General features: G+C 36.0%; 2 protein-coding genes across 4 annotated transcripts in view; one reads left to right on the top strand and one right to left on the bottom strand.

Moving 5' to 3' along the window:
- Positions 1 to 4,750: 4,750 nt before the first annotated feature.
- On the bottom strand, positions 4,751 to 23,494 carry znf362a (zinc finger protein 362a). 3 transcript variants are annotated; one of them, XM_028447387.1, is made up of 9 exons: positions 23,408 to 23,494; positions 18,407 to 18,470; positions 16,629 to 16,839; positions 15,496 to 15,621; positions 13,112 to 13,439; positions 11,114 to 11,338; positions 7,559 to 7,637; positions 6,084 to 6,242; positions 4,751 to 5,989 (listed from the first exon to the last, which is right to left on the bottom strand). In XM_028447387.1, exons 2-9 carry the CDS (start codon positions 18,467 to 18,469, stop codon positions 5,870 to 5,872), a joined length of 1,311 nt encoding a protein of 436 aa, XP_028303188.1. In that variant the 5' UTR covers position 18,470; positions 23,408 to 23,494; the 3' UTR covers positions 4,751 to 5,869. The 3 variants fall into 3 exon arrangements, with proteins under 3 accessions (XP_028303188.1, XP_028303189.1, XP_028303190.1); XM_028447388.1 differs by having other exon boundaries at positions 16,629 to 16,833; XM_028447389.1 differs by having other exon boundaries at positions 16,629 to 16,872; positions 23,408 to 23,483.
- The window catches only part of LOC114463683 (uncharacterized), a 20,727-nt gene continuing 12,438 nt past the window's right edge, over positions 18,719 to 27,007 (top strand). Inside the window, exon 1 of the mRNA XM_028447391.1 lies at positions 18,719 to 18,824. The gene's annotated coding sequence lies outside the window, so the exon portion shown is untranslated. The remainder of the gene's footprint in view (positions 18,825 to 27,007) is intronic.

The raw sequence follows: 27,007 nt of genomic DNA, 5'->3' as shown, positions 1-27,007 counted from the left end.
GCAAAGCAGAAGAGTATTCTACCTGTTGAGATGAAGACACTCCCAATCTTACACTGATAAGAAACCTGTTAGTGCGGTGTTTCTTCAGGGGAGATAACGTTTTATTGAATGGAAATCTTGTTTAAAATAACTGCAGCACTACCGAGAACCCAAAATAATACTGAAAAACCTAAAAAAAAGAATAACCACACACACACGTGACACTCCTGCCCTTCAGTAGTGTTTTTTGTCTGTTTCTCTGATTGTGATCTGTGTAACCACAATTTGCACTGCACACGATTAGCAGCTCAGTGGTTAAATCTCTGTTTTGATGCGTTTTTTCTCTCTCTCGTGTCGGCAACAAAAATCAAACAACCTTTATTTATTCTTTTCGCAAGAGGAGTGTCACAGAATACCATAATCCACTAATACCTGTACGACCGTTGGTTCGTTGGACACTCCTGTTTGGGATTTCTATACAGTAATAAATGTAAAGATTAAAAAGCAAACTGAGTGTCTGTGGCTACAAAGGTTTTACTACCTTTATTTATCGATGTTTTTCCCTCCGTGTGGACATAGCATGTCCTTCCTGCGCTTTTGCAGGTTATCTTCTGACTTTCCTTCACATTTAAAAGTGAACGCTCACAGTCCTCTGGCTGTGTAGTTACTGTTGCGTAGCCAGTCTTTTGACTAACATTTATACAACCCAACCCTCAGGTTACTTTAAAGCTGTTCGGGATAATTTTTTTTATTTTTTTTCTCTAATACATCCATAGTGTATGCCTCATAGGTAGCAGAGGTGAAAAAGTACATTTTGACAAACCTTTTATTTTATACAGATGCCTTTGTGGAAAATAAACTTAGTTCCAATTGTAAAAGATTTAATCTTTTCCTTTTTAAGTTTATACATGAGATATTTACTGTATGCAAGGGAACTGTGGCAAGATTTATTACTAAAATTAAACGTGGGGGTGAAAGTAACTAGTAACTTTAACTTTAAGTACTATTTAATTGAGCTACTTTTTACTTGTACTTCAGTATTTTATGTATGACTTATCTGTGCTTATACTTGAGTACAATTTCAATCAAGTAGTACTTCTACTTGAGTAGGATGTACAGTATTCTTTACACCTTTGGTTGTTAGACTGGTTTCAGAGTCTGTCAGCCCACGTCTCGACGTTATCACTACTTCACTTAGTCCACGTTATAAAGATCATTACTTGAATGCTCAATTACACAAGAAATGCTCCACATCGCAATCATAGCACAATTAGCACACAGAGCTGTGTGTGCGTCCTTAGGAACATGCTTGGATAATAAATAAAGCTAAGAAGCTGATTTTCATCAATAACTTTATTGCACTTTGTGTTTTAATGAGAGAACATATTTAATGTGACTCTCTTCCAGCAGCTCAGTCACTTATAGGCCTGTACAATAGTATTTTATGTAATGAGTGGGGTCAGCTTAAACATTTTATTTTTGTATTTTATAATGTGCATTGTTGGAATGTCATTGCTAAATAAATTTTTTCATATTTTTAATTGATTTTTTCATTTCGGTGCATTCCTAGTAAACATTGTGCTAAACTGACTTTGACTTGAAAAGCAATGCCTTTGAATCAGCTGCAGGTTTCAGTATAAATGTAACCTTTCTGTTTATTTTTTAACCCGTTTAACCAAAACAAGAACAAGGGACAAAGCAAAGCCATGAACATCTTCACAAATCCTCATAACCAAATAAGACGCAGCAAACTGTTGTCTCTAAATATTTTTTTTATTACAAAATGTGTTACAACATCAAACTGACTTAATTCTAGAGATTTAAAGTTATAGCTCGGATGCATTTCATTTATTGGCAAAATCAACAGAAAAGGTTTAAGGTATAAACCCTTAAACTCAAGATAATCAGACAGAATCCGTCCCATACTCAAGTGACCTTCCATTTAATAGTGAGGCACACATTTATGTAACTCTGCTGAAGGGGTTTATGTAACAACTTTTATATGTCTAAATCTATAAAAATAATTAATCTTGACCCTTTTACAACTTCACTGTTTTCGTTGTCTGTTTGTTTGTAGCAAAATCTTATATATAAAAAACACGTAAGAAGATAAGTAGTTAAAATTGTATTTTTTTTTTAAAATTACTTTGCAAAATGTAAAAAATTGCAAAGAAAACAAATCCATACTATAGGTGTTTTTACCAGTTATTGTCTAAACATGATTGTCTAAACCGAGGGCTACATTATCAACATTCATATCAGCATTTAGAATAGTGACAAATCTGCGCAATAATAAAAAACAAAAAACAAAGGGTATTTCTGTTGTCATTTTGTATAATTTTCTTTCATTGAATGTATTTTTGTTATCATTTTGGTATACAATTCTGTCATTTTATGTATTTTGTTATAATTTTGCTACAATTTCTTGTCATTTTATGTGTTTTTGTTATTATTTTGTATATTTTTATCGTCATCTTGGGTGTTTTTGGAATTATGTGTATTTTTGTCATCGTTTTAAAGTTATTTTAGTAGTCCTCTTGTGTATTTTTGGAATAATTTCTTTGTGTTTTTGTCCTCAGATTGTGGTTTTGGAGTCATTTTGTGTATTTTTGTTGTCATTTTATTCTTTTTCCTATTATTTTGTGTATTTTTGTTGTCGTTTTAGTAATTTTTCAGTTATTTTGTGCATTTTGGAGTCATTTTGTTGTCCGTTTGTGTAGTTGTGTTGTTGTTTTGTGTACTTCTTTTCATTTTGTGTGTTTTTAGAGTCACTTTCTGCATTGTCTTTGGGAACCACAGAAAATTAGACCGCATGTGGCCCCTGGGCCTTTGTCTGCTTTACACTATTTACAAGTCAGAGATGTTACACAACTATTCGTTTCTTTGTGTAATATTTACAATTTATGTTATCACTGCGTTTAATGGGGCATATTTATTGACCGGGTGAGGGCACCCGTTAAACACAATGGCAAGACCGAGTCAACAAGACACATGGTAGTTAAACTGCATCAGAATAGGATTGAATGCTCCTGACTGATGTGTATAAATGTGATTTATTTGATCGCAGCAATTTGTTTTCTGAGAAGAACATAATGAAAATGTGTATTTGGGGCTGAATTTAAGCAAAAAAACCCCCCCAAAAAACAGCAAGAAGTGATGGAACGGTCATCATCGAACCCTTGCATTGCAGATTCTGGAATTTATGGGGTGCCAATTGTAAAGTTGTGCATGCTAAAATCAACAGCAACATTTAGCAACATTTAGCAACAAACCACATTTAAAAATCGTATGGGTATTTTGTTATGTTACTCTTGACCAGATTTACAGGAATATTTGTGATAGTTTTAATTTAAAAATATAATGTCAACATTAAATCGATATCTAAATGGTTGAATATTAAATATAAATGGTAAATCTAAATCTAAATGTTACATATAAATATAAACATTACATTTAAATATAAATGTGTAATATAAATATAAATGCTAAAAGTTAAACATAAATGTTAAATGTTAGTTTTGGTAGTTTCGGTGAATTTGTATATTAGCTAAATAATTAGTTTCAACCGTGACATTTATATTTATATTTAACATTAATATTTAACATTTAGATTTGATATTTAACATTTAGATTTAACATTGACTATATTTTTATGAGAAAAAAATTACAAATTTAACAAATATTCCTGTAAATCTGATCAAAAGATCAAAAGTAATTCACGTTTTTTTAATTGTGGTTTGTTGCTAAATGTTGCTATAAGTTGCTGTTGATTTTAGCATGCGCAAAAATACAATTGGCGCCCCATAGGAATTACATGAAGAAAGAGAAACTGATGCTGCTGAAGTTAAAAAGTGCACACACTTACCATGGATTAGGAAGTCTATTCTGATTGGTCAGCATTTTGCCGTTAGAAATAAACTTCACATAGATTTTTTTTAGAGCAGTTTTCATCAGCAGTGTTTTGGCAAATTGTCTAAAATATGCAATTATACAGTATATTTTAAAAGAACACAATACAATGTCAGAGTTACTCATTGGGGTCAGGAAAGCAGATGGAAAACTGTACTGCTTATTAAAAAGACAACTTTTAGATATAAGGTGCAGGATACATACAGCATCATGATAATTCTGCTAACCAATGTAATAACGACTGTTACTGATACAAATAAGAGTTTTTACACACCCTTTACTAAATTTAATGCATTGTGAATTTGTAAATTTCTGTTTTGTAGCTGCCTGAAGGATTTGCCTTATCAAAAAAACACATTCTTATCCCTTCCTGTTTAGGCCAAAAAGTGCTGAGAAGTCATCTTTGCATGTCCTCTGTTAATGCCATCTGCTCAAGAAAAGCAGGACTTGATCAAAAATAGATTTTCTTCACAAAATACTTGGAATTATAGCAGACTTTAGCAACACAATGATTTATCGGTTACCGTATTTTTCAGACTATAAGGCGCACTTAAAATCCTTTAATTTTCTCAAAAATCGACAGTGCGCCTTATAATCAGGTGCCTTATGTATGGAATTAATATGTCAAAATGTTTTAGTACAACTTTGGTAAACTATGAAGCTGCAATGCTTGATAGATTTTTGGCGCTTTAGGGCTACCGTAGTCAGACGCCTCGTGGAGTGACATGTACCTGTACTGTGCTTCAACATACTGAACTGAAAAAGTGAGTGTAATGTTCTATATTTTAATGTGTTAAACCTGAACAATGTTGAGAATTATTGTTAATGAGTTGAATAAAGTTTGACTTATCTGACTATTTTGTTTGGCTTAATGTGTCTTAATAATAATAATAATAATAATAATAATAATAACAACAACAACAACAACAAACCGGTGCGCCTTATAATCCGGTGCGCCTTATAGTCCGAAAAATACGGTAATACTTCTTCCTCACAGCATGAGGGCTTGGGTTTGATTCCCGGGTGTAAAGTTTACACGTTCTCCTAATGTCTACATGGTCTACCTAACACAATATCAAACTATGTTAGTTATTTGAAGTTTTTAAAGTTGTCATTCGTAGTGAACCGTTGTGTGAATGGTAAGGGTGTCTTGATCCAATATTAATATAAGTCTGATATCAACAACAACAAAAAAGAAAAGAGTATCGGATTATATCGACTTGCATCTAAATTCTCTAATATAATGTTTTTTTTAAAAATTGGATTTATTGAGGTTATTCTTATTTTATTCGATTGCAGAATACTCTTATGTTTAAGGTTAAATGTATGTAACCCTTTGGTTAATAATAAATGGGTCACTTTTTCCATTTTGTTGCAGACTATTGTTCTCTGTTTTAGTAATAATACTTCATCACTAGATCAAGCCTTTTTGTAACATTCCACACTACAAAATAAGTAATCCAAGCATGTATGATTCCTGCTGATATTGGTATCGGCCAATAGCCAAGGAAACAATATCGGTATCGTAAGTTTAAAAAGTTGTATCGGGACCGCCCTGGTAAATGGTAAATGGTGCGACCATGGCTCAGGTGGTGGAGGACTCGTCTTCTGATGGAAAAGTTGGGGGTTCCATTACAATGCTGTGCCTGTCCATGTGTCAAAGTATCCTTGGGCAATACACTGGACCTTAAGTTGGTCTCCATGGTAGATTATCAGCCTACATGGCAGCTCTGTCATAAATGGTGGGTGGAGGAATTAATTCAGCTGATACTGTAAATTATAAAGCACTTTGGGGCTACGTGGGTGGTAATTAAAGTGCTATTTAAGCTAGGTTGTCTGTTTCTGTATCTTTACCTTGTGGCAGACTTGTCCAGGGTTGTACTACGCCTTACACTGCGATTCACTACGTACAAAAAAACAAATAGGATGCATGTTTTAGCTTGTTTGGTCCATTAGAAGTGCAGGTGAGAGTCAGGATAAGTCAAATAAGTGAAATCCGTATTGGGATAGAGGGCGACTCTGTCCTGTAATGCTGCGACTGATGAGACACCACGTGATCCACCAATCTGTGTTTGGACATGTGCTTCATAAGATAGGTCTCCTACACGGAACAAGAGAAATACAATGCACTCAGGTCTCATATGAGCAGGTCATTGACAGCTTCCATTGAAAACAAGGCTTGGCTTTTCACTCACTGAGGTGTACGCCCGGCTGCACGTGCTGCAGCAGTAGATCTTGGCGTTTTTGATGGCGTGTGCGGACAGGTGAATCTGCAGCGAACTGGAGTCTAAGTAGGCACGGAAACAGTCGGAGCATTTAAAGGGTTTGTCCTTGTTGTGCTGCCTCTGGTGAGACTTTAGCAGGAGAGAGAAAAGAGACACAAGCCAGGAAAGGATTTAGTCATGTACCTATAGCACAGATAATGGCCTTTTCTTATGCCGGCGCTAGTTTTAGGGGCGACAGTAGCCAAGGGTTGGGCACCGGAGGGTTTTCAGTTGAAGTTTCGATGCAGGCAAAATATGGAAGTTGCTCTGATAGCGGGAAGGTGCCCTTGAGCAAGGCACCGAACCCCAACACTGCTTTGTAGATGATCCCAAATGTATCGACCCTGTCCTTCCTTTGGAATAAATCAACTAAGTCAAGAGTAACCCGTGAAGTGCAAATTGAGCAGGTATATCCTGCGCCCAGGCATTCAGCTGAGCTTGAAGAAGCTGAACTGACCATCTGCATAGACGCTAAGAGCCATGAAAAAAAAAAAAAAAGCAGTGTTTCTCAAATGGGGGTATGTGTACCCCTAGGGGGTACACTATGGCACTACAGGGAGTACTTGAGAAAGAGAGTGAAAAATTAACAAATAAGGTGTCAGTTTTGGTTCCACCCCAGGCATGAGATGACTGGAAATGATAAAAACTATAGAATCTATTCAGGAGCCACTAAATTGGTGTTTTTCAACCTTTTCTGAAAATTTCAAAAAGATTTCTGACATTTTACATTTTTTTTTATTAAAATAACATACAGTTAAACAACTGTATATTTATACTTTCACTTCATAAAATATAAATCTAGTTCAACTAAAATGAAGTAAAAAAAAAAAAAAAAAAAAAAAGATCTGGGCTCAAACATGATCAAAAACTAATTCTAAAAAAAAGATGTCTTTGGGGTCGCCAGAAATTCTTGATATCAAAATGGGGTCACGATCCAAAAAAGGTTGGGAACCACTGCACTAAATACTGTTTATTTCCACTTATTTACAAAATGTGTGCTATCACTCGTGTTACTCATTCAGTGGTTTTTAAATAGTTTTCTAAGCACAATGTTATAGTCAGTAAAGGGGGTACTTGGATTTAGAAACAAGAGAAAAGGAGGTACTTGAGTCAGAAAAGTTTGAAAACCACTGTTTTATAGAAATAAATAAATACATATACTGTATCAATCAATGTTCCATCCATATTGTGAAATAGAAACGAGTTAAGGTAAAATATAAGAAAATTTTACCTATTTTGTTGAAATTTACAGTTGCTCTAAACATGCATGTCAAAAGATTAGAAATCCAAAGAAAAACCTTTAGAAACATGTTGTTAAGAGTCATTTGGGACACATTTTATGGGCATTAGTTTTGCATTAATGGAACCAAACAATCAACTTGAAGGTATTTTTTATTTGTTTTTACCTGCAAGTTTGATAGTTGAGTAAAAGCTTTCTCGCATCCTGGCTGTGCACATCTGTAGGGCCGATCACCCGTGTGGATTCTGTAACAGAAAAAAGGAGAGAATTAAGGTGAAAATAGCACTTAAATTAAATTAATGCAGCAAATATACATCAATTTTGTACAACTAAATGCATTAATTTGAGTTATCCTGACTATTTGAAAAAATATTTAGTTCCTTTTAGATCTTCCTATAATTTGAGACACACATCTCAAACATTCTTCATCGTTCCTAGGACCAGAAAAGTAATCGACAAACTTTCATTTAATTATAAAGCCCCCTCTGAGTGGAATGACCTTCTTACCTCTATCCACTCTATAAACTCCCTTAATATGTTTAAAAATGATCTTGTGCAACACCTTGAAATTATATGTAACTGTTTTTGAGTCTTCTTGCTCATACCTTATATTTGTTAGTGTTGTATGACGCTCAAAAATGTAGGTGTGATGTGACATTCCATGATAAACCCCTGAATGAAATATTGATGTATGATGAAGTACAGCAGGATATAATAGGGTAAAATGAAATAAGATAATATATAGCATAAATTAGGATGCTGTAAAATGCTTTGCGGAGACAAGGAGATGTGATTTGCAATGATAAAGATACTCTGAACATATTGAAATGTGTAGTGGCTAAATAGCTATGAAATGTGTTGACACAATATATCTGAAGAAGCTGTGTGTAGTGTTATGGCAAAAATTGTTAGGTATGTTTATTAATATATTTACTCATATACCTTATTCCTTTAAGGCTTAGGTTGTAACTTTCCATTGTGTGATTTTCATGACTTCAGCTCTACTTCTTCTCTGGTCAGGTCAACTTCCCCAAAACATACGGAATCATCAAGGCCAGACACAGAGGCATCCTCTATTATCACACACTCACATAGTCACACATACACATCCATTCATACACACAAACACCAAACACGCACACACCTCCAGCACAGCTGCACTCAATGACAATCAGGAGATACCAGAGAACTGGTTGTTTTGACCTAAGAAGAAACTGTCTCTTTTCACCCTCTTCCTTCACCTCCTCCTCTCTCTCTTCTTTATCTCCTGGGGGGGGGGGAGGGGGAGGAGGGAGGGGGACTGAGGGGGAATAATACGTGAAGGGTGAGAACTGTGTTCCACTCTGTCCTTCGAACGTCCGGCCGGACGGTCACTCATTTTTGTCCATCTTTGTACTCTTTTTCATTTAGTTTTTATAATAAATCTTTTTTTTTTATAAAATCATCATGCTTCGACTGGATTACATCATTCAACCAGAGCATAAATCATGTCACCAAATGAGGTCAACCGCAATTTGCCGTGACAGTAGTTAACCAAGTAGTAAGGCATAAAAGTTTCCACGGGAAGTGGGCAAAATCTTGCTTTAAATTTTTTAGATGTGCGTGTGGTCAGGTATAGACCACAATGTATGGAGGAGGCTGCTATATAAGCCTTGTAGAATGATTCTTCGGGGCCTTAGCCCTTATGGTGTTCAAGGTCCTGCATTAGAATCTTTTTATATTATAATTTTTGTAAACCATATAATAAACAGCATTATTATAAAAAAGAAGTCTTCTTCTCCTATATCCCGGGATCGAAGCCCGTGGGCTTGAGGACGCACTCCCAGACCTCTGGTAAGAGCAAGGAGACCACACATGGTCCGTAGGGATCATGTGGTGTCGTAAAACCTTGTAGACACACATCTCATCTCTAAAAGGGTAGAATACTCCTGTGGTAACAGCTCACACCCTGATCAACCTTAAATATTGAGTAAAGGGAGATTAAGCAAAAACGTAGGCTTGAGATTAGAATCTGTAGCTCTCGGGCTATGGTTAGAGATCTCATTATAAGCTTTTGCGCACCGCACGCCAGTTAGTTTATTTCTTAATTGTGTGTTTGTGTGTCTGTGCGTGGGAGGTATGTAACATACTGTAATGTTTGCCTCTATGTGTTTGTATTCTGTGAAATGCATATACAGCTGCTTCTGTCTTGTGCATCTGTTTTTGTTTGAACACTACCAAGGACTCATTTCAAGGGTTTTATCCTATAAATGAACAAATGAATACATGAAATAAACAAGGATCAAATAAACACTGAGTTATGGGGCTAAAAGTAAGGTTTGGAACTTATTTACAAACAATAAATGACCCAAACTGATCTATTTATTACTTATACTGTACACGCAAGGTAAATTTAGTAAACTTGATAACATTTATCCACGGTATTTGCACTTAGTGATTTCCACACGTTTACACTCTTAACTTGATGTGAGACCAAGTGGCAACAGATTTGTTGAGGATTTCGAGCACATCTGATGAAGTTACGAACCTCCAGGCCTGTTTATCCTCGACTACGTCTCATTTTCATTAAAAACTGCCATAACAATGATGCTGGTCACCATAGAAAGTGTGATGGGACACATAGAACATACAGCTGTCCTCCTGAAATTATACCTCAAGACAAAACATCTCCTTCCTTCATCTTCAGACGTTTCCTTAACTTCCTCGTCTGCAGATAAATCAATAAAAAACTATCTGATCCCACTACAACAAATATTTTATAAATTAACACTCATGAAATTTGGGTACATTTCAATATGTAATTAATTGTAAATACTTTAAATAATCATCAATAGCTTAATTGTTGTATAAAGTTCTAAACTATAAATTACTGTATTTATTACTATTATTATGTTTCTGATTTTCTGTACGTATACAGCCTCTTTCCTTGTTTGTTTGAATAAATTTGGCCAAATAAGATCATTTATGATTACTGCCCTTGTTGCTATTGCTGGATTTGGTTTTTTTTTTCTCTTGTCTGCACATGCTGTCAAAGGTCAACACTACAAGAAGTGCAGTCATTATGAGACAGCAATGCATGTTTTGTTATTGCAATAAAATAAATTAATTTATTTTATTGCTTAATTGTGACCATCATCAGCCCTCCCTAAGGAAGGGTAAGAAATCTTTTATTATAGGGAGGATATAAAAAGGGAGAGCAGTGTTAGACCTAGGTGGAGGGGGAGGGGAGAGGGAGCAGGGAGGAGAGACTCAAGGCAGGAAATAGAAAGGGTGGGGAAGAATAGATTATTTCACAGTGAGGGTGAGATGTGAAGTTGTAGAACTTATTGTGCTTATTATGTTGTGTAATCAACCCAGTATGGTGACAAGTGTGAAGCTTAGCTATAATGGTGGTGGCTGTGGACAGGGGGAATGAGTGAGTGGTAATACCTAAAGCAGGTATTTGGGATTGTGTCTAAAGTTAAGCCCAGTATGAGTTTTATCCCACATCCCAAGGCGTGCCAGTGCATCGTAGACCATTATATGTGCAAAAACCGTTACCGCAGATGCAGCCAGCTACTGTATTGCTGGATTTGCAAATGCTCAAACAATACGTTGTTCCCACATTCAGGTACTTGTAATATGAAGGTTGACAGAGGATCACAGTATAACAGTGCTGAAAAAAAGCCAAACAGCGTTGTTGAGACACCCACTGTCTACTCCACCCTGTGCTACATCAGACCTGGTGTGCTGCTGGAGGTGTGAGAGCTGGCAGAAACATTTCTCACAGAAGGAGCAGCGGTATGGTTTCACTCCCAGGTGTATGCGAAGGTGCTGGGCCAGGTAGGATGTGTTGACGAAGGTTTTGGTGCAGTGTGGGCATCTGTGCGGCTTGGCCTCAGTGTGCGATTTGGAGTGAATCTGGATGTCGGACTTGGAGAAGAAGGTCAGCGGGCAAACTTTACACCTGCAGCGAGGACACGAGCAACGACTGAATACTGGCACATGCATGAAGAAATGTACTTGGACCATGTACTATACTTTAAACAAAAATCCACATTTATGATTTCAAAGTGGAGTTGGGTTAGGGCTGCTTGATTATAGAAAAAATTATAATCCGTATTGTTTTAGTCATAATTGAAATCACAATTATTTGTCAACCAAATTTATTTTGCTACAAAACAATGTAAAATATATTATTTAAACATAAATAAAATGTTAGCTTTAGCTTTGAGAGGGGCGGGGTGGGGGAGCTTGCATGTGCATGCATTAAACAACTCAAAGTTAGTATTAAAGGAGACATATCATGCTTTTAAATCCTTCCTTTTTTACACATGAATCATACAGTTGTGGTTTATATAAAGCGGAACTGCACTGCTTGGGTCTGAATTCCTCATTATTATAGCTCCACAGACCCCTTTTCTACACCTTTTCTGATGTGCTTCTCTTTAAATGCTAATGAGACACTTCATACCCCGCCCCCTCTCCAGGTTGCAGAGGTGACACTTGGTTCAACTCCACCCTGTTTGGCCATTTTTGTAGTTTGATAGAAGAGATACGATTATCTAGCGGAGCAGAAACTTTTTATTCACACGTTATTTACAAAATGTCAACAACGGAATACTTGTCCATCCAGCTTTGCATGTTTGAGCCAGAGTCGGACCCGGCAGAGCAAGATGAAAATGAAGATGATGAACCTGCAGAACCCTAACAAGTGAGCTAACACAAGCGCCGAGCTAAAGCTAGCGCCGAGCTAACGCTAGCGCCAAGCTAACGTCACGAAATGGCCATATCATCAAAGATCTAAAACGAGCACACTGCGCTAACATATGAAGACGGTGGAACTGCTAATGCTAACAAAACAATGACAGGGACGTCTTATCATCACACTTTTTAGCGTTATTTACAGCTTACTGAAGTGCTCTGTTCGTCGTCTCCAAAGATAGAAGGAATTGAACCCTCAATCAGACAAAGTCTTTCGGCAAATCCTTCTTTATACTGACAGAGGTTGCTGAAGCAGTCATTCTTGAAGTGCTGCGCGCACACAATAATGACCTTACCCACAGATGTGGGTACATTTCTGTGAAAAATAAAACTCAACCAGGGACTTTGAAAAGGTTCTGATGCTGGGAGACAGTGTAATGAAGCGTGTGGGTTACTACATCCAACAACCCAACATTTTGATTTATCCTCGTGTAACTTCTGCATCCTTGAGCTTGGACTACAAAATAAGAACAAGAAATAAAAATGGCGGATTGCTCGAAGTGTTGGGCCTGGAGTCGATGTCCTAATTTGGCAGTTCCGCTGCAAATACTGTGACATTATTGTTCAAAAAACGTAATAGAGAATCGAAAAATCGAAACAGATTGAAAAATATGACCAAAACAGAATATAAAGATATCTACGGAGCACCTAAAGAGATTAATTTGAACTTTTCTGTACTTCTAAACACTCTAAATATACAACAAAATGCATTTAAGTGCTAAAAAAGTGGATTTAGCATGATATGTCCCCTTTAATAATAGTTTTTTCTCATGTGTGCCAAGCTTTATTCTTAAACATATGTATAATTGGGAAAAAAAATACGCATAACAATTTAAATAAATAAATAATTGTTTTTCTCGATTGTGTTATTTTTGTAACTGTTGAGTGTAATAATCAAAATCGTAATCGAATTTTTAATAATTGCACAGCCTTAAGTTGAGTTATGACTGGCAACAAGAAGCCCCTCCTTTCTCACCTGTAGCTCTTTCCATCCTTCGTAGCGATTGCAACACAAGGCTGCTCAGTGCCCGATGCAAAGATTGGGTAGGGAACCATTGAAAGCGGGTACTCGTTCTCCGCCTTGATCTTTTTATGCCATTGCTCCACCTTTGGAGGAGGGCCGAGGAGGCCCCTGAGGCTGCCGTTGCTTTTTCTGGGCTCCATCACGTGGCTGCTCACTAACCCTGAGATTAGGTGAGGGATGGGAGCTCCGCTAAGACGACTTTGGCAGGAGGAAGTTGGGGTGGTAGGGGTGACGATCTCCGAAGTACCGAGGCTGCCTGTTCTGGAGCCCAGCGACATGCCTTTTAGCAGACAAGTGAAGAAAAATGACCCCAAAAACAAATAGGATTATACAGGGTAGGGGTCACCAACCTTTCTGAATCTGTGAGCTACTTCATAGGTACGGTATAGTCTGAAGGGCACATCTTAAATCCTACATTTTCACAGTTTGACTTTAATTAGAGGATAAGATAATAAGGAAGGCAATAGCAATACCTTAAAAAGGTAGGAAATATTGAGGTTTCAAGTACATGCAACACTTTTTTCTCCTAATTAATACAATTGTTTCATTTCCATTAAATTTGATTAAAAAAAAAAAATCCATCTTGTGTTTTTTAAATATTTTTTATATACCAATGACCATACAACAGATCTGCAACACGAAAGTGCGGAAAAGAGTCAGACAAAGCAGCAGAAATGAAGTTTATCTCAGTCTGTCGTGCTACTTGAACCAAGAGAAGTGAGGAGACAGTGGCAGATCATGTGGTGGAGGACATGCAGCCTCTGTCAACAGTGGAATCGCCCCACTAATGCCAGCAATGACAAGGTAAGCTAACATTGTCATAGGGAGTGCTACCATACCATACAGTATGGTATACAGTATGGTCACTGGATCACTGACTCAGTCCGTGAGTTCCTGTTCTTAGATGTGCAGTGTAGAAGTGGTTTTTGAAGAGACTTCATGACTGGTTTGTATTGAGGGCTGAAAAAATAGTGTTACATTTTGAATGGTGGTCATGTTATTTGGGGACAAGTTTGTATTGGGCGCTCATATAAAGCAGCAGTAAAAAACAGCACACTAAAAGGTTACCAATCCCAGTGCATGCCAGCTTTGTGCTGTGAGCTTTCATTAACCGAGAAAGGAAGAACAGAAACAAAAAGAAAGAGATTGTGCGTCTTGTCATGTCATAAGTCTATAGTAGGGATGTAAAGATTAATCGTGAGGCAGTTAAAAATCGATTCAAAAGTGTCACGGTCCACATCGATAAGTACTTTGTTTTCAAAAATCTATTATTATTATTATCTATTTAGAATTTGAAATTCAGGACGCACCACCGTGTTTTAAATCACAAGTGTGGAAGCATTTTGGCTTCCCCAAGACAAAATAAAAGAAGTGAGAAAAATATGAAATCCACAGAGAGGAAAGGGAGAAACAAGAGAGAGAGAATGAAAGCCATAGTTTGTTTATTTACATTATTTATTTGATATGGGATTTGTTTTAAAGTCTAATTGTTAAGGCACAAAATACATTTTCAGTTGCACTTTTAAAAAGAAAAGGAACTATTATGCAGTTTTGCATTGTTTATTATAGAGCCAGAATTTAAATGAAAAGGCTTCTTCTTCATTTGTACTATTTCTTTATTTATTTCATTCAGGATTTATTTTGAATTAAATTGCATTGTTTTGCATAGTTTATCAGGGGATTCTTTTGAAAGATAAAAGAAAATAGTACAGTATTTAGTACAAAAAAAAAAAAAACATTTTATTTTTCAGTCATCATTTGTCTACAGTCTAATTTTGTAAAATAAATCATGAGAGAATCGTATCGTGAACCCAGTATTGTGAATCGAATGGTATCGGGAGTTGAGTGAATCGTTACATCCCTAGGTTATACGTTACTTTATAGTTGTTTCTAGCTCTATTGTGTTTCATATGAATAGATCCAGACTTTAAATTTGTCTGCTTTTGTGATTCTGACGGTCATTGTTACATGAGCCTTCACTGTGCCTATTATATTAAGTTGTCAGTGGCCTATACAGTCATTATGCTGTACCACATCACCCTCCACTGGATATGTAACCAGCTGCAATAAACTATACTTTAGCATTGTAGAATGCTAGTCATACTTCTGCGGTTATTTTGGTGAAAGTAACTCAAAAGTAGTGTAACACACTATAATACAGAGACAGTAATATTGTAATGTAACTAATTACTTTTAAATGACAGTAACTACTCATATGTAATGTATTACATTTTGAAAGTAACTTGCCCAACAATGATTAGAACACACCGTACAGTAATAACACAGCAGTTAAACCAATAATAAAATCCAGCAGAGAGTGGTTTGAGAGCTGATACCTGGAAAATGGTTTCCTCTGGTTTGATGATCAATGAGCTGACGCAGCTGCCAGTCTTCCCATAATCCTCGGGCTTTAATGGCTGCCTTGTCGTCCAGATTTAGGTTTACATCCCCCAGAATCCGACCTATAAACCAAAGTACGTTGTTTTTTACTTTGTACAATATAAACAAAGAAACAACTATTCAAGATCACATGAAAGTAATATGAGCCGATGTGATAAATAAAGTCATAATAAATTAAGGAACAGATAGTGTTCGACTACTTTTAAGTCAAATTCGGTTCTTCTTGCGGTTTGATGGCTATTTGAAGCACTTTGAAAGCTCAGTGTATTTAAATAACTATCAACACAGACTCCTAATACATTAATTACAATTATGGCGTAATTATAATTGTAATTTGAAAAAATCTATTGGTGTTGTAATTGTAATCAAATTGTAGTTGAGTTTAGATTATGAACTGTAATTTAACGTGTTACGGTTCTATTTACAGTTCTACACATGTGTAGTTAATAATTATTCAAACATGTTTCATATCAAGTTTTACCACATTTTACCATTTAAAAGAAAATTGAGTGGTTTACTGACACAAAAAAGGCTCAGACACTCATACCAAAAAATATTAAAAACCTATATTTTCATTGATTAGGAAGCCTAACAACATAACCAATATATAGGAAAGATATTAGATGATAGATATTAGTTTTTGGTGTATTTTACAGCTGATTATCATAAGAGATGCAAACAGAAAGCTAACACAAGAGGACGGTTCACTTTTACTAGGTTATTTATTTCATGATTAGTAATTGTGATGAATTGCAATTGACTTTCTAAGGATAAAAAATAATTCACTGTAATTGTAATTGAATTGTAATAGGACATGGGTAATTGAAACGCCCAACCCTGGTGTGTATTGTGTTTATATTTGACAGGCCAAATGAGGTTGAAGCTTTGCTCACTATTAATGAGGGACAAAGGCTCAAATCTTTGTTTACCAAAGTTGTTCGGCTGCTCTGCTCGTGTTACCTTGAGTATCGTTTGGTTTAATGAATGAATAGAAAAAGCCAATTATTAATACAGCTACAGTATGTTTACACGCTATACTAGATAATAGACACTGTTTCTGCTGCCGTACCTGGGACTGAGCTGGAGGCGGGCCGATCGTGCACGTCGATGTCGGGCTGAGTCGGGCTGTGGGCGTGAAGAGCCGGCATATGTTGAGCTTTAGACGTCTCCCGCTGACCAACGTCCACTTGGCTCGGTGGAGACATTAAGGCCTGATGTGGAGGGGTGGAGTCAGCTGGGGACAGATGTGTGGGTCTCATCTTCTCTGCCAGGAGCTGCTCCTTGATTTAATCCATCAAGACCAAGTTATCCAGCTGACAGCCAAGAAACATCGTTTGTTCCAGGAGAAAAGGTGACATCTGTTCAGTCACGACAGTTTGAGACGGCGCTTCCTTCTAAACACTTATTTGAAGACTAGAAAGACTTACTCTGGCTTTTTCAAAGAGCAGTAAAAGAAACTCAAATGCCTTCAACTTAAACCTGAATCATATACAGTAGGGCAGGGATGTCAAACTCATCTTAGTTCAGGGGCCAAGTATGAGCCAGTTTGGTCTTATGTGGGCCACAGATTTTAGGTGGGGATTTTTTGACAAATTGCCATATTTTTTGAAAAATTTAGATTTCGTTCCATATTTTGACTGAAATGACTGCATTTATGTGATATAAGCATGGGAAACTTATAAGCCTGTAAAAATATTGTTCATATATTGTTCATTGAATTTATGAATTTGAGTTATCTGCAACTGAATTATTTGGAAATTTACACAATAATGCCTGTTTTTTCTATCATTATATTGTCTTCTGTGGGCCCAATTGGATGCTCTAAAAGGCCAGATTTGGCCCCGGGGCCTTGAGTTTGACACGTGTGATATAGGGTGTCATATTTCCAAACTAGATGCTTGAATACAATGAGATAAAAACTAAAAGTGACTCAGTACAAATGTAAACAGTGCATAATTGCATGTTCTTACCAAAGGTGATTGTTTGTTTTTGCACAGGTTAAACAAACCAACTAGGAAAGTATCAATTCACCCTTGTCTAGCCCTGCTGCAACAGTTTCTGTAAATTTATGGAGGCCTCTTGTGGCTAAAGAAAACGTAACAGCAACAAAGGCTTAACATAGCATTATGGCAAAAAAACAACAACAAAAACAAGAACAGCAATCCAGTGTTTTTATACGGTCAGTAAAGCTGCAACTAAACTTAAAAACTGGGGTTTGAACATTTTACACAGGCTTAAAAAAACCAATGAACATTGATTGAGTAGAGCCTTTAAAATCAATGGTTCCTAGCCTTTTTTGGGTCGTTGCAGAATGCAGTTAAGATTGTGTGTTCTTTTAAATTTAAAGACTATATTTTCAATCAATATTCTTTTTTGTTTTTTTATTATCAATTCCTAGACATTTCAGGTGACCCCATGTAATTTCCAGGCGACCCCACATAGGGTCACGATCCCAAGGATGACCAACACTGGTCTAAATTGAACATAATGAATATTTGTGATGGACTTGCGATTTTTCCTATTATTGTACATGTACACCATCATTAGAGGACTGAAGTAGCCTCCTGTGAGCCTAAACATAATAAATGTGTAGAAAACACATGATGAATGAATGAATAACCTCAAAGGAAATAATAATAATAATAATAATAATAATAATACAGTAAAAGCTCAAGAGTTGCAGGTGTTCTTTGATATATTTGGACCATGTTAACCAGATCGATATATATATATATATATATATATATATATTCTGTATATTATTGTAAAAGACAAAGTGTACAGTACAATCATAAATCATTAGATATTTAGTAAACAGTGAGAAACCTGAGTGTCAGCGTCACTCACCTGGCCAGGCATGGCAGGAGGCGGGGGCCAATAATAAGGGCTGTTAAAGGGAAGCTCAGCCATTCTGACAAAAAAAAAACAACAACAACAGATTGTGATCTCAACACAAATTAAGCACAAAATCTAATGAAGTGATTTCCCTCCTTATGTTCAGAGTGTGATGTAATTAATGGTGTTTATTCCACGTCTGAAACAAACTGATATACTGTGTGGTGCAGACGATAGCAGCAGATACCTTCATGCGTCAGAAACTCTCCACCCAAGCGACAGCCGACTGTTACAAGTGATAATCTGTGATAAAAACGTCTGTCAGGCGTGTGAAGGGGCCTGTTCCAAGTCGCTTTCTCACTTTGTCTTCTGTGTACGTTGTCTGACACACCTATTTAAAGCCTCACATACAGTTTAGGAGACTTAAATGGTGAGTAACACTTTTTGTTTTTTCTATTCCAGTCAGGTCTTAAGGATGTTATTGGTGGTTTTGTCTATTATTTGGCATGTGAGGAGCAGACATGTTGATCTAATGGCAAACAGAACATTTTGCAGGTTTGCCTCAGAGTAAAGAAAATATAATTAGATTTTTGTTAACAGTGTGGAATGCACACAACATTGGCCAAGAAGGTCTTTTTTTTTTTTTACCAGTGTTTATTTATTTGTTTGTTTTGCCAAAATTACTAAATGGATTTCAGTGTTATTATAACCAAAAATAGACCTTACACCATGGGAGATTCTAGAGTCGGGCAATATATCGAGATTCAGGATCTTGTTTTCAATTTTGGCGATATTGAAAATTACAATATAATATAATACATATATATATATATATTATAGCTTATTTTGTATTAAAATCTTCGTTTTAGGAGTTGCTGCTTTTGCTACTTCTCAGAACTGCATGAAAAGTACAGTTCGATGGATTTCTGAGTGTGTCCTCACCCAGACTTTCCCATAAACAAGCCACACTACAGAACTCACTCACACGTGCTGTATTTTGGCATATTTCCTGCAGTTGCTTGTTGTTGCATCAGCAAATTTAACCCAGAATTGTCTTTCTGCTAAAACTTCATTTGAATTAAAATTATCATGATTTATGTCGTCTAATTCGCCATTTGGAGAAAAAATATCGAGGAACGAGTTGTGCTCCATATCGCCCAGCCTTAGAAGATTCCACTAAATTTTGTAGGAGATCTGGATTAATATTCTAATTCTGGATTAATTTAAAAAATCCCAAAATCCCGATCTCTCATCATTGGCAAAATTATTTTAAAACATCATATCCGGGTTTGTAATTGACTGATCTTTATGAAATTTGGATCAGTTATGTTATCACTGCATCAAGTTTTATCCAGATCCAATCAGGATTGCACATTTCATCGCACATTTTTTATTTATATTTTTTAAATGGGAGTGCTCTGATACATTTGGACTTACTTTATATTGTTATTGGTTGTTATTTATTTTTTTATTATCCACATTGTGAATGCACACAACTTGCAAACATCTTGGTTTGTGGCAAAACGAGTCCACATAGAAGTGGATCGGAGTTTTTAACCTAAAAGGTAGGATCTAAATGTCTTTATTTTCTAAACTGTGAGTTTCAGTCTGGCATGTCCTTTAAAAAAAAACATGTTGCACTGCTTTGGCAAAACATCACCATTCCTAAGTCTGTTTAGTTTAGCAGAAAGCGTAACACGGTCATCGTCCACGAGCCAAGAGAAACAAAACACTACACCACGTTAAATATTTCTCTAATGATGCCAATGGGGATCAGCTTCCCTTCTTAAAGGAGCAGGAGTTAAAGCAGGAGTGTAACTGCTGCTGCACATTTGAGTTACTTTTTTGGCAACATACCACAGAGAGGTAAACTAACCACTTCATGGATGTGTCTGCCCTTCAGACCTCACAAAGATCTTCTGCTGATATGCTTCGGGAAAACTGTTCCTGTTTCATTTTGATAGTCCTTCAGTCAAAAGCTACAACCAAATGTAGAAAAGCAGCCCCACTAACCATCAAACAACCTTTAAACTCCAATAAATAGCCTCAAACTACCTGTAGCAGCTGAAACCAGAGAATGACTCCATCTATAGCAGATATCCTGTTGTAGGTTGGTTATCTGACTTCAGTAGCTTCTTTGGGTCTTTGTTAGGTAAATTAGTTTGTCTCCTCAAAGATCATGACTGTAAATGGATTACAATAGAAATGTGTGCATTATTTCTAAAACATGTTATACTTGTTCATTCAAAACAAGCATGTAATGCAGATAAACTCAACACTGTTTCTTGATAGTTATCATCTATGCTTTATATGTCTATAGCTGCCGTATGGACAAAGTAAGAACAGTGCGTGGCCCATCAAATGCTATTGAAAATATATTGTGTTGCCAGTGGTTTGAATTTCTAATGAATTGAATATTGAGAGAATAATTTGTGAAAATAGAAATGGAAACTAAAAACAACTGTGTAGCTATTTAGGAGGGAACAAAATATATAACTGATGTTCATTGTGTTGATTTTATCTTGACAACGGAAAAGACAGACTTGGACCCAGATGCACATACTCAGGCAGACACTAGGCTATGTGGTTCTAGTGAAAACGGAAGGTTTTGGGTAAAGGTGGGACCGTATATCGTGCAACAAGATATCGCGGTATTGAATCGTCACAAGATGTATAGTCAAATAAAAGCATGGTTACTTTTATTTATTTATTTTTTTCTTCTTCGCTTTGACAAAAATATTGTGTCATACTGACAGCCCATTATTGTCTATCGTATGGTGAACTCAGTGTATTGTCCCACCCCTAGTTCAGTAATCCATACAGGCTGCACGTATGGAGTGTTGGGAACCACTGGCTTTAGGAAAAGTGAGTATATGTAATTTTAAATTCACATTACATGACAACATATTTTGTATTCAAAGGTCCCATATTATAAAGGCAGTGGCTATCCTTACGGTTACCGTATCAATATACCGACATTCTATCGGTACGCAGTGCCCCTCATTGGCCAGTTTAGGTCATGTGACTAAGACTAACCCTAACCCTAAAAATTGTTGCGATACAGGGTTGTAACCTAACTCTAACTCTAACCCTAACCCTAAACCTAAGACGCTACGTACGTGTACTTGGGTAAACGTTCCAATAGCACCGGGGGTTGTCCGTATGGTAACCGTACAAATAGACACTTTCTATAATGAAGAACATGTTTTTTTCTGGGCTCTACATCTATAAACTGATCCTCCCTGAGCCTGCCAACTCCTAGAATGAGGAAACAAGCAGTTCCTGCATGGTCTCTGTAGCCCACCCACTGGTAAAACGGTGATCCTACAGGCTGTTCAGATTCAGCTCCTGTCGTTACGTAACTAAAGGAGTCATTTTCATAGGCCGACCCCCTCTGAGCGCTGATAGGAGACCCTCCGAGACGGGGGCGTTCATCCCGGGGGTGAAGTTTAGTGTGTCCAGCGGTGAGATAGCAGTAGTGTTTCGCAATGTGCTAGACACGCAAATTGCTCTGTTGTTGGTTTGTTGTACAAATCAACTTAAGTGCCTATATTCTGTCCCAGCTACAGAAGTAGGCGTCAACAGACGGAGCTCATTAGCATTTAAAGGTGCAGGCACAGAAACAGCCGCTTCTCAGAAGAGCTCAGCTCTGAAATTGATGAAAAACAGTAAAATATGGGACCTTTAAAGCAAAAGATTGACCTACAACATTTGGTGTCCATTGCTCTGTTAGGACGTCTTCAATAAATACATTGCATCCAAAACTATAACATATAATACCTGTATATTATTAAGTCAAAGTTTATTCATTGAAAAGTAGAAAGCCCATTCCCACAATTAAAAAAATTAATTAAATAAAAATAAATAGAAAAAGTAAAATAATAATAATATTAAGAAAACTTAAAAAATAACTACGAGATGCTAAGTCATAATTATTAGATACTAAGTCATAATTATGAGATCATTATTATGAGATACTAAGTCATAATGAATCTGAATTTGTAAATAAGTGGAATGAAGCAGTATTTTGTGCCTCCTGAATAGGTCTATTTTATAGTTTTTATCATTTCCGGTCATTTCCTGCCTGGTGTGGGACCAACTTATATATGTATATATAATAATTTCAATCAACATTATTATGATTATCGTTTTTAAGTAACAATAAACATTCTAAAGCCCCATTTTAATGCTTTCATTTGTTAATTTTACACTCTCACTCTTTCTCGTACCCTCTGTAGTGCCATCGCGTACCACCAGGGGTACACGTACCTCCATTTGAAAATCCCTGACCTGAATAAACATGACTTCGTATCTTTCTTAGTATGACTTAGATTTTATTATCATTATTATTATTATTATTATTATTATTATTTTACTTGTGTCTTGTTTTGTTTTTTACTGGCGGGAATGGGCTGCCATAACTTTCTGTGTTTAGTGTTTATATCTGCTTTACATATTTCTCCCTTTCCTGCAGCCAACTTGTCACACACAACATGTTAAAAGATATTCAGAAAAAAACCAAAATGGCAGCCCTGGCCTTTTTTTTTTTGTTGTTGGAAAAAAAAAAAAAAACCTGGACTCCATATTTTTGTACATCACAATATTATAAGGACGTAATGGGTGTAATTAAATGAAGGCCTACGTCTGCACCAGAGAGATGGATGTTTACTAGGATCAGAGGGTTTGAATTGCCGGGTTAGAGGAGGAGTAAAATAATATATTAAAAAAAAAAAAAACACGGACACATCCCACAGCAGCCCTGATGCTTCAGATGAATGCTGTGCAGATGTGCAGATGTGCAGACGCGGATCGTAATCAAAGCCAGACGCGCGATCGGAGAATAAAAACCCGTATTTTATTACAAATGCGACACGAGGCACAGCTTCTCTTCTCCACGAGCAACTTGATCGATCCATCAGAAAGATCGACCAGGCGGTGAGACAGACAGAGTTAGTGCGGGAGAGGCGCAGAAAGAGGCCGAATAAAGAGGCATCGCTGCGGGGAAGAACCTACCTGAAGCACCGGGAGGAGAGAGCGAGCAGTCCGCGCTCTGTCTGCCTTCAGACGGCGTCAAACCTTCCGGGTCGCCTGCTGTTCACTTCTGGGTGTTGCAGGCAGTTTGCAGAAAAAAACCCCTGCGCACAAAAAAATGCTTTTTTTTAACCCATTTCACGGCTTCAGGTTTCCAACCATGTTGAGCTCATTGTGACACAGCGTAAAAAATAAAATAAAATTAATAATAATAATAAAATCAAGTGAATTATAATTATTATTGTAATTAAAAATCTGTCGCCGTTGTATTCGTAATTGAATTGTAATTGAGTTAAGACGATTGACTTTGTAATTGTAATTGCCATGTAAATTTCCTAAAAACGCAAAACATGTCTATGACTTACATGTATAGTTAACAATTATTAAAATATGTTTCATATTAAGTACATGTCAGTGAATTTTCCCACTCATACAGGTGTTAGCGTTAGGATATAATACATCATGTTTTTGAATAGGGACAAAACAATTTTACAGAGTAACTATAGTGTGAATGTAACTGATGTTTTGTACAGTTTATAGCTATTTCTAAATTACAACTCTTATTCCTAGTTGGGCTTTTACATAAGATATTATAAAATATAAATGTAAAGATGCTAAAACGACATATTGTACACGCATAATAACATGCATACAATCATCACAACGCCATATATAGATAAAAGTTAGTAAAATTGTATCTGAACTTTAGTAATTGAGAGTGTAACTGTTGAATTTCAGGCCGAAAATTAATTATAATGTATTTGTAATAGGAAAAATTATTATAATCAGAATTCAACTGTAATTGAACATGGATAATTGAAAACTTGATTGTAAAGGAAAAATGTAATTGACCACAACCCTGTTTGCTTTTAGTACAACTATGGACATTTTTTTTAAATGTATTATTATTTATTTTTAATACGTATATAATACAACACTGAAGGTTTACTTTGATCAAATAGACACATTGCACGTGCATGCGTATGTGGCAGGGTACTGTCAATTACATTTTTAAATTACAATTATGTCTTCAATTACCCATGTTCGATTACAACTCAATTATGATTATGGTCAGCGAAATGTTTTCCCAATTACAATTAAAATTAGAATAATTTTCCACCTGAAAGTCAATTACAATTACATTCTCAATTACTAAAGTTCAATTACAATTAATCACAATTACTGAGCCTTTAATAAATGAGCCCATAAAATGTAACATTCCCCTTGTGTTAGCTTTCTGTGAGCATCTCTAATGATAACGGCTCAGTTTTGACTCATGTCTTAAATCAGTTGTAAAATACACTAAAATACATTATTTATCATCTAATTTGTTTTTCATCTCTTGGTTACTTTGTTTGGCTTCCTTATCAATGAAAATATTGGTATTAATTTTTTAGTATTTTTATTTTTAATGCTATATTGATCCTTAAGAGAACTGCAGGTAAACTTGATATGAAATTTATTTAAATAATTGTTTACATACTGTGTGTGTAAGTAAGACATAGAACTATAACGTAGATCCCCACTTTTGCATCACATTTAAATTGTAATTGACAGTTTTTTACATATTGTCCATGCCAGTACATCTTATATATCTTATGCATGTGCAAAGGCTGCTCTGGACTTGATATTCACTTATTTTAATCTTCAGGTAAAATTATGACCACATGAGCTGTTTGCTCACACTAATGTCTGTGCTGGAACTTTTACCCATCACTCAGTCTGCTGAAAAAAATCACATTTTGAACTTCTCCCTCATGTCTAATGCTGAGAAACTCATCACTAAACACTTTTTATTCAAAGTTTCATGAACAAACATCATAGCTGCCTCAAGCTCCTCCCCCTTTAAACAGATGACTACATCTGGATGGATGGATGGATGGATGAAGATGTATAAGATGCACACTTTGCTTCATTCCTATTATTAGTGGCCATACCTGCCTGTCATTGCCCAATCTAGTCAGGTATCTGATGCTAAGCACTAAGCAGGGCCAGGGCTGGTTAGTAAATATTTTTGTCTAAGGTTAATAAGATGCACCAAAATCAGACGCTTTCAAAATAAACCTTGAAAGTACACATAATTATCATTCACCTACACTAATACTCTCACATCCATTATCAACATTATAATTTTGATCTCTTTATGTCTTTGTTTGAGATGTGGTCTTGTATTAATATGCACCTTAAGATCAAAAATGGCAGTTTACCGTCAAGTATCTTTTATTTGCTCTTGGTTTGCAAACTGGAAATTTAAAAGTGCAGACAGTCAAAAAAAAAAATAAAAATAAAATAATGATAATAATAATAACAGAAAATACTTGAATAAAGACTTTTAAAAACAATGAAGAAAAAAAAAACAGTAATATTTATTGAATTATGTTGATCAAAGTGTAACAAATGCAGCAATTTACATGTACATTATACTGTTGTCATGCTAGTACACTTTCACAAACTAAGGAATTTAAAAACTGAACAAAGGCTTCAGATAAACAAAGTAGAAAAAGACAACTCCAGAATTAAATGTAACGCTAACAGGTATACAAAAATACAAATTTACTTGTGCAAACAATGCAAAATTCCCTGAAAATAATGTGCTTAATTGTACTTTAATTTTGACACATTTAGGCATTAAAATCAATTGCAGCTTTGCACAACAGTAGTATATATAGGTCCATAAAACTCCCCAGCAGATGTCCTCATTGATCAACGTTGTGATTTTGTTGTAATATTATAAACTTTAACAACCAATTCAGTGAAATTCTTGAATTAAGTTAGTAAATACTGTTTCTCTTATAATATCATAAATGTATTTATATATTTAGTGATCATCTTGAATCCATTAGTATGCATTATACATGTGTCAAACACTACCATACGCCTTTAGAGGGATATTGTTGTCTTTATTAGAATAAATAATTAGTTATTTTAACATAAGCATCACTGTTTGGCTCAGTCTAACACCCAGATTTGTACAACACGTCATTTGGCAACTTATTTTCATTGAAAGTTTTGCCTTAATTTATTCATTTTTAGCAACACTGCCCAATGACGTCCACAGTTAAACGACTAAAGTGAGTTTAATATACTTAAAACACACCATAAAGATTGTTTTATTATATTATAAATTTAGTTGCTTATTCAGCTAAAGTTTTTGGGCACACAGAGGCGTAGTGGTTAGCACGTCTATCTCACAGCAAGAAGGTCATGGGTTAAAGGGGTAGACACTTGGGTCCTTTCTGTGTGGAGTTTGCATGTTCTCCCTGTGCTTGTGTAAGTTTTCTCTGGGTACTTCAGCTTCCTCCCACAATCCATAAACCTGACTGTTAGGGAACGCCGAGCATATATATATATATATATATATATATATATATATATATGTATGAAAATGCCTTTTGAACATTTTTAGATTATTCATATTTGAATGAAAAGGGTCCTGTGTGAAAATAAGCTTGTTATTAAGCACAGTTTTGCACTAAAAAACCGTTCTACATACTGCAACAGGGCCCCAGCTACCACCCCCTTTAAAACAGTAGAAATAGTGGGGCTGTGGCAGGTAGTCTGAACTGTGGCTGTGACAAGGAG

This window comes from Gouania willdenowi, chromosome 5, assembly GCF_900634775.1.
Source record: "Gouania willdenowi chromosome 5, fGouWil2.1, whole genome shotgun sequence".
Taxonomy (NCBI): Eukaryota; Metazoa; Chordata; class Actinopteri; order Blenniiformes; family Gobiesocidae; genus Gouania; species Gouania willdenowi.
Note: the sequence above shows the minus strand (reverse complement) of the source record. Positions and strands in the feature narration are given on the sequence as shown.

Bases quoted from the DNA above. Each gene is read 5' to 3' on its own strand.
- znf362a (XM_028447387.1), bottom strand. From the start codon at position 18,469: ATGGCTGAGCTTCCCTTTAACAGCCCTTATTATTGGCCCCCGCCTCCT. The intron at 15,622-16,628 runs GTACGGCAGCAG...TTTGGTTTATAG, and splicing joins CGCCTCCAGCTCAGTCCCAG to GTCGGATTCTGGGGGATGTA. The intron at 6,243-7,558 runs GTAAAAACAAAT...CTCCTGCTAAAG, and splicing joins CTCAACTATCAAACTTGCAG to TCTCACCAGAGGCAGCACAA.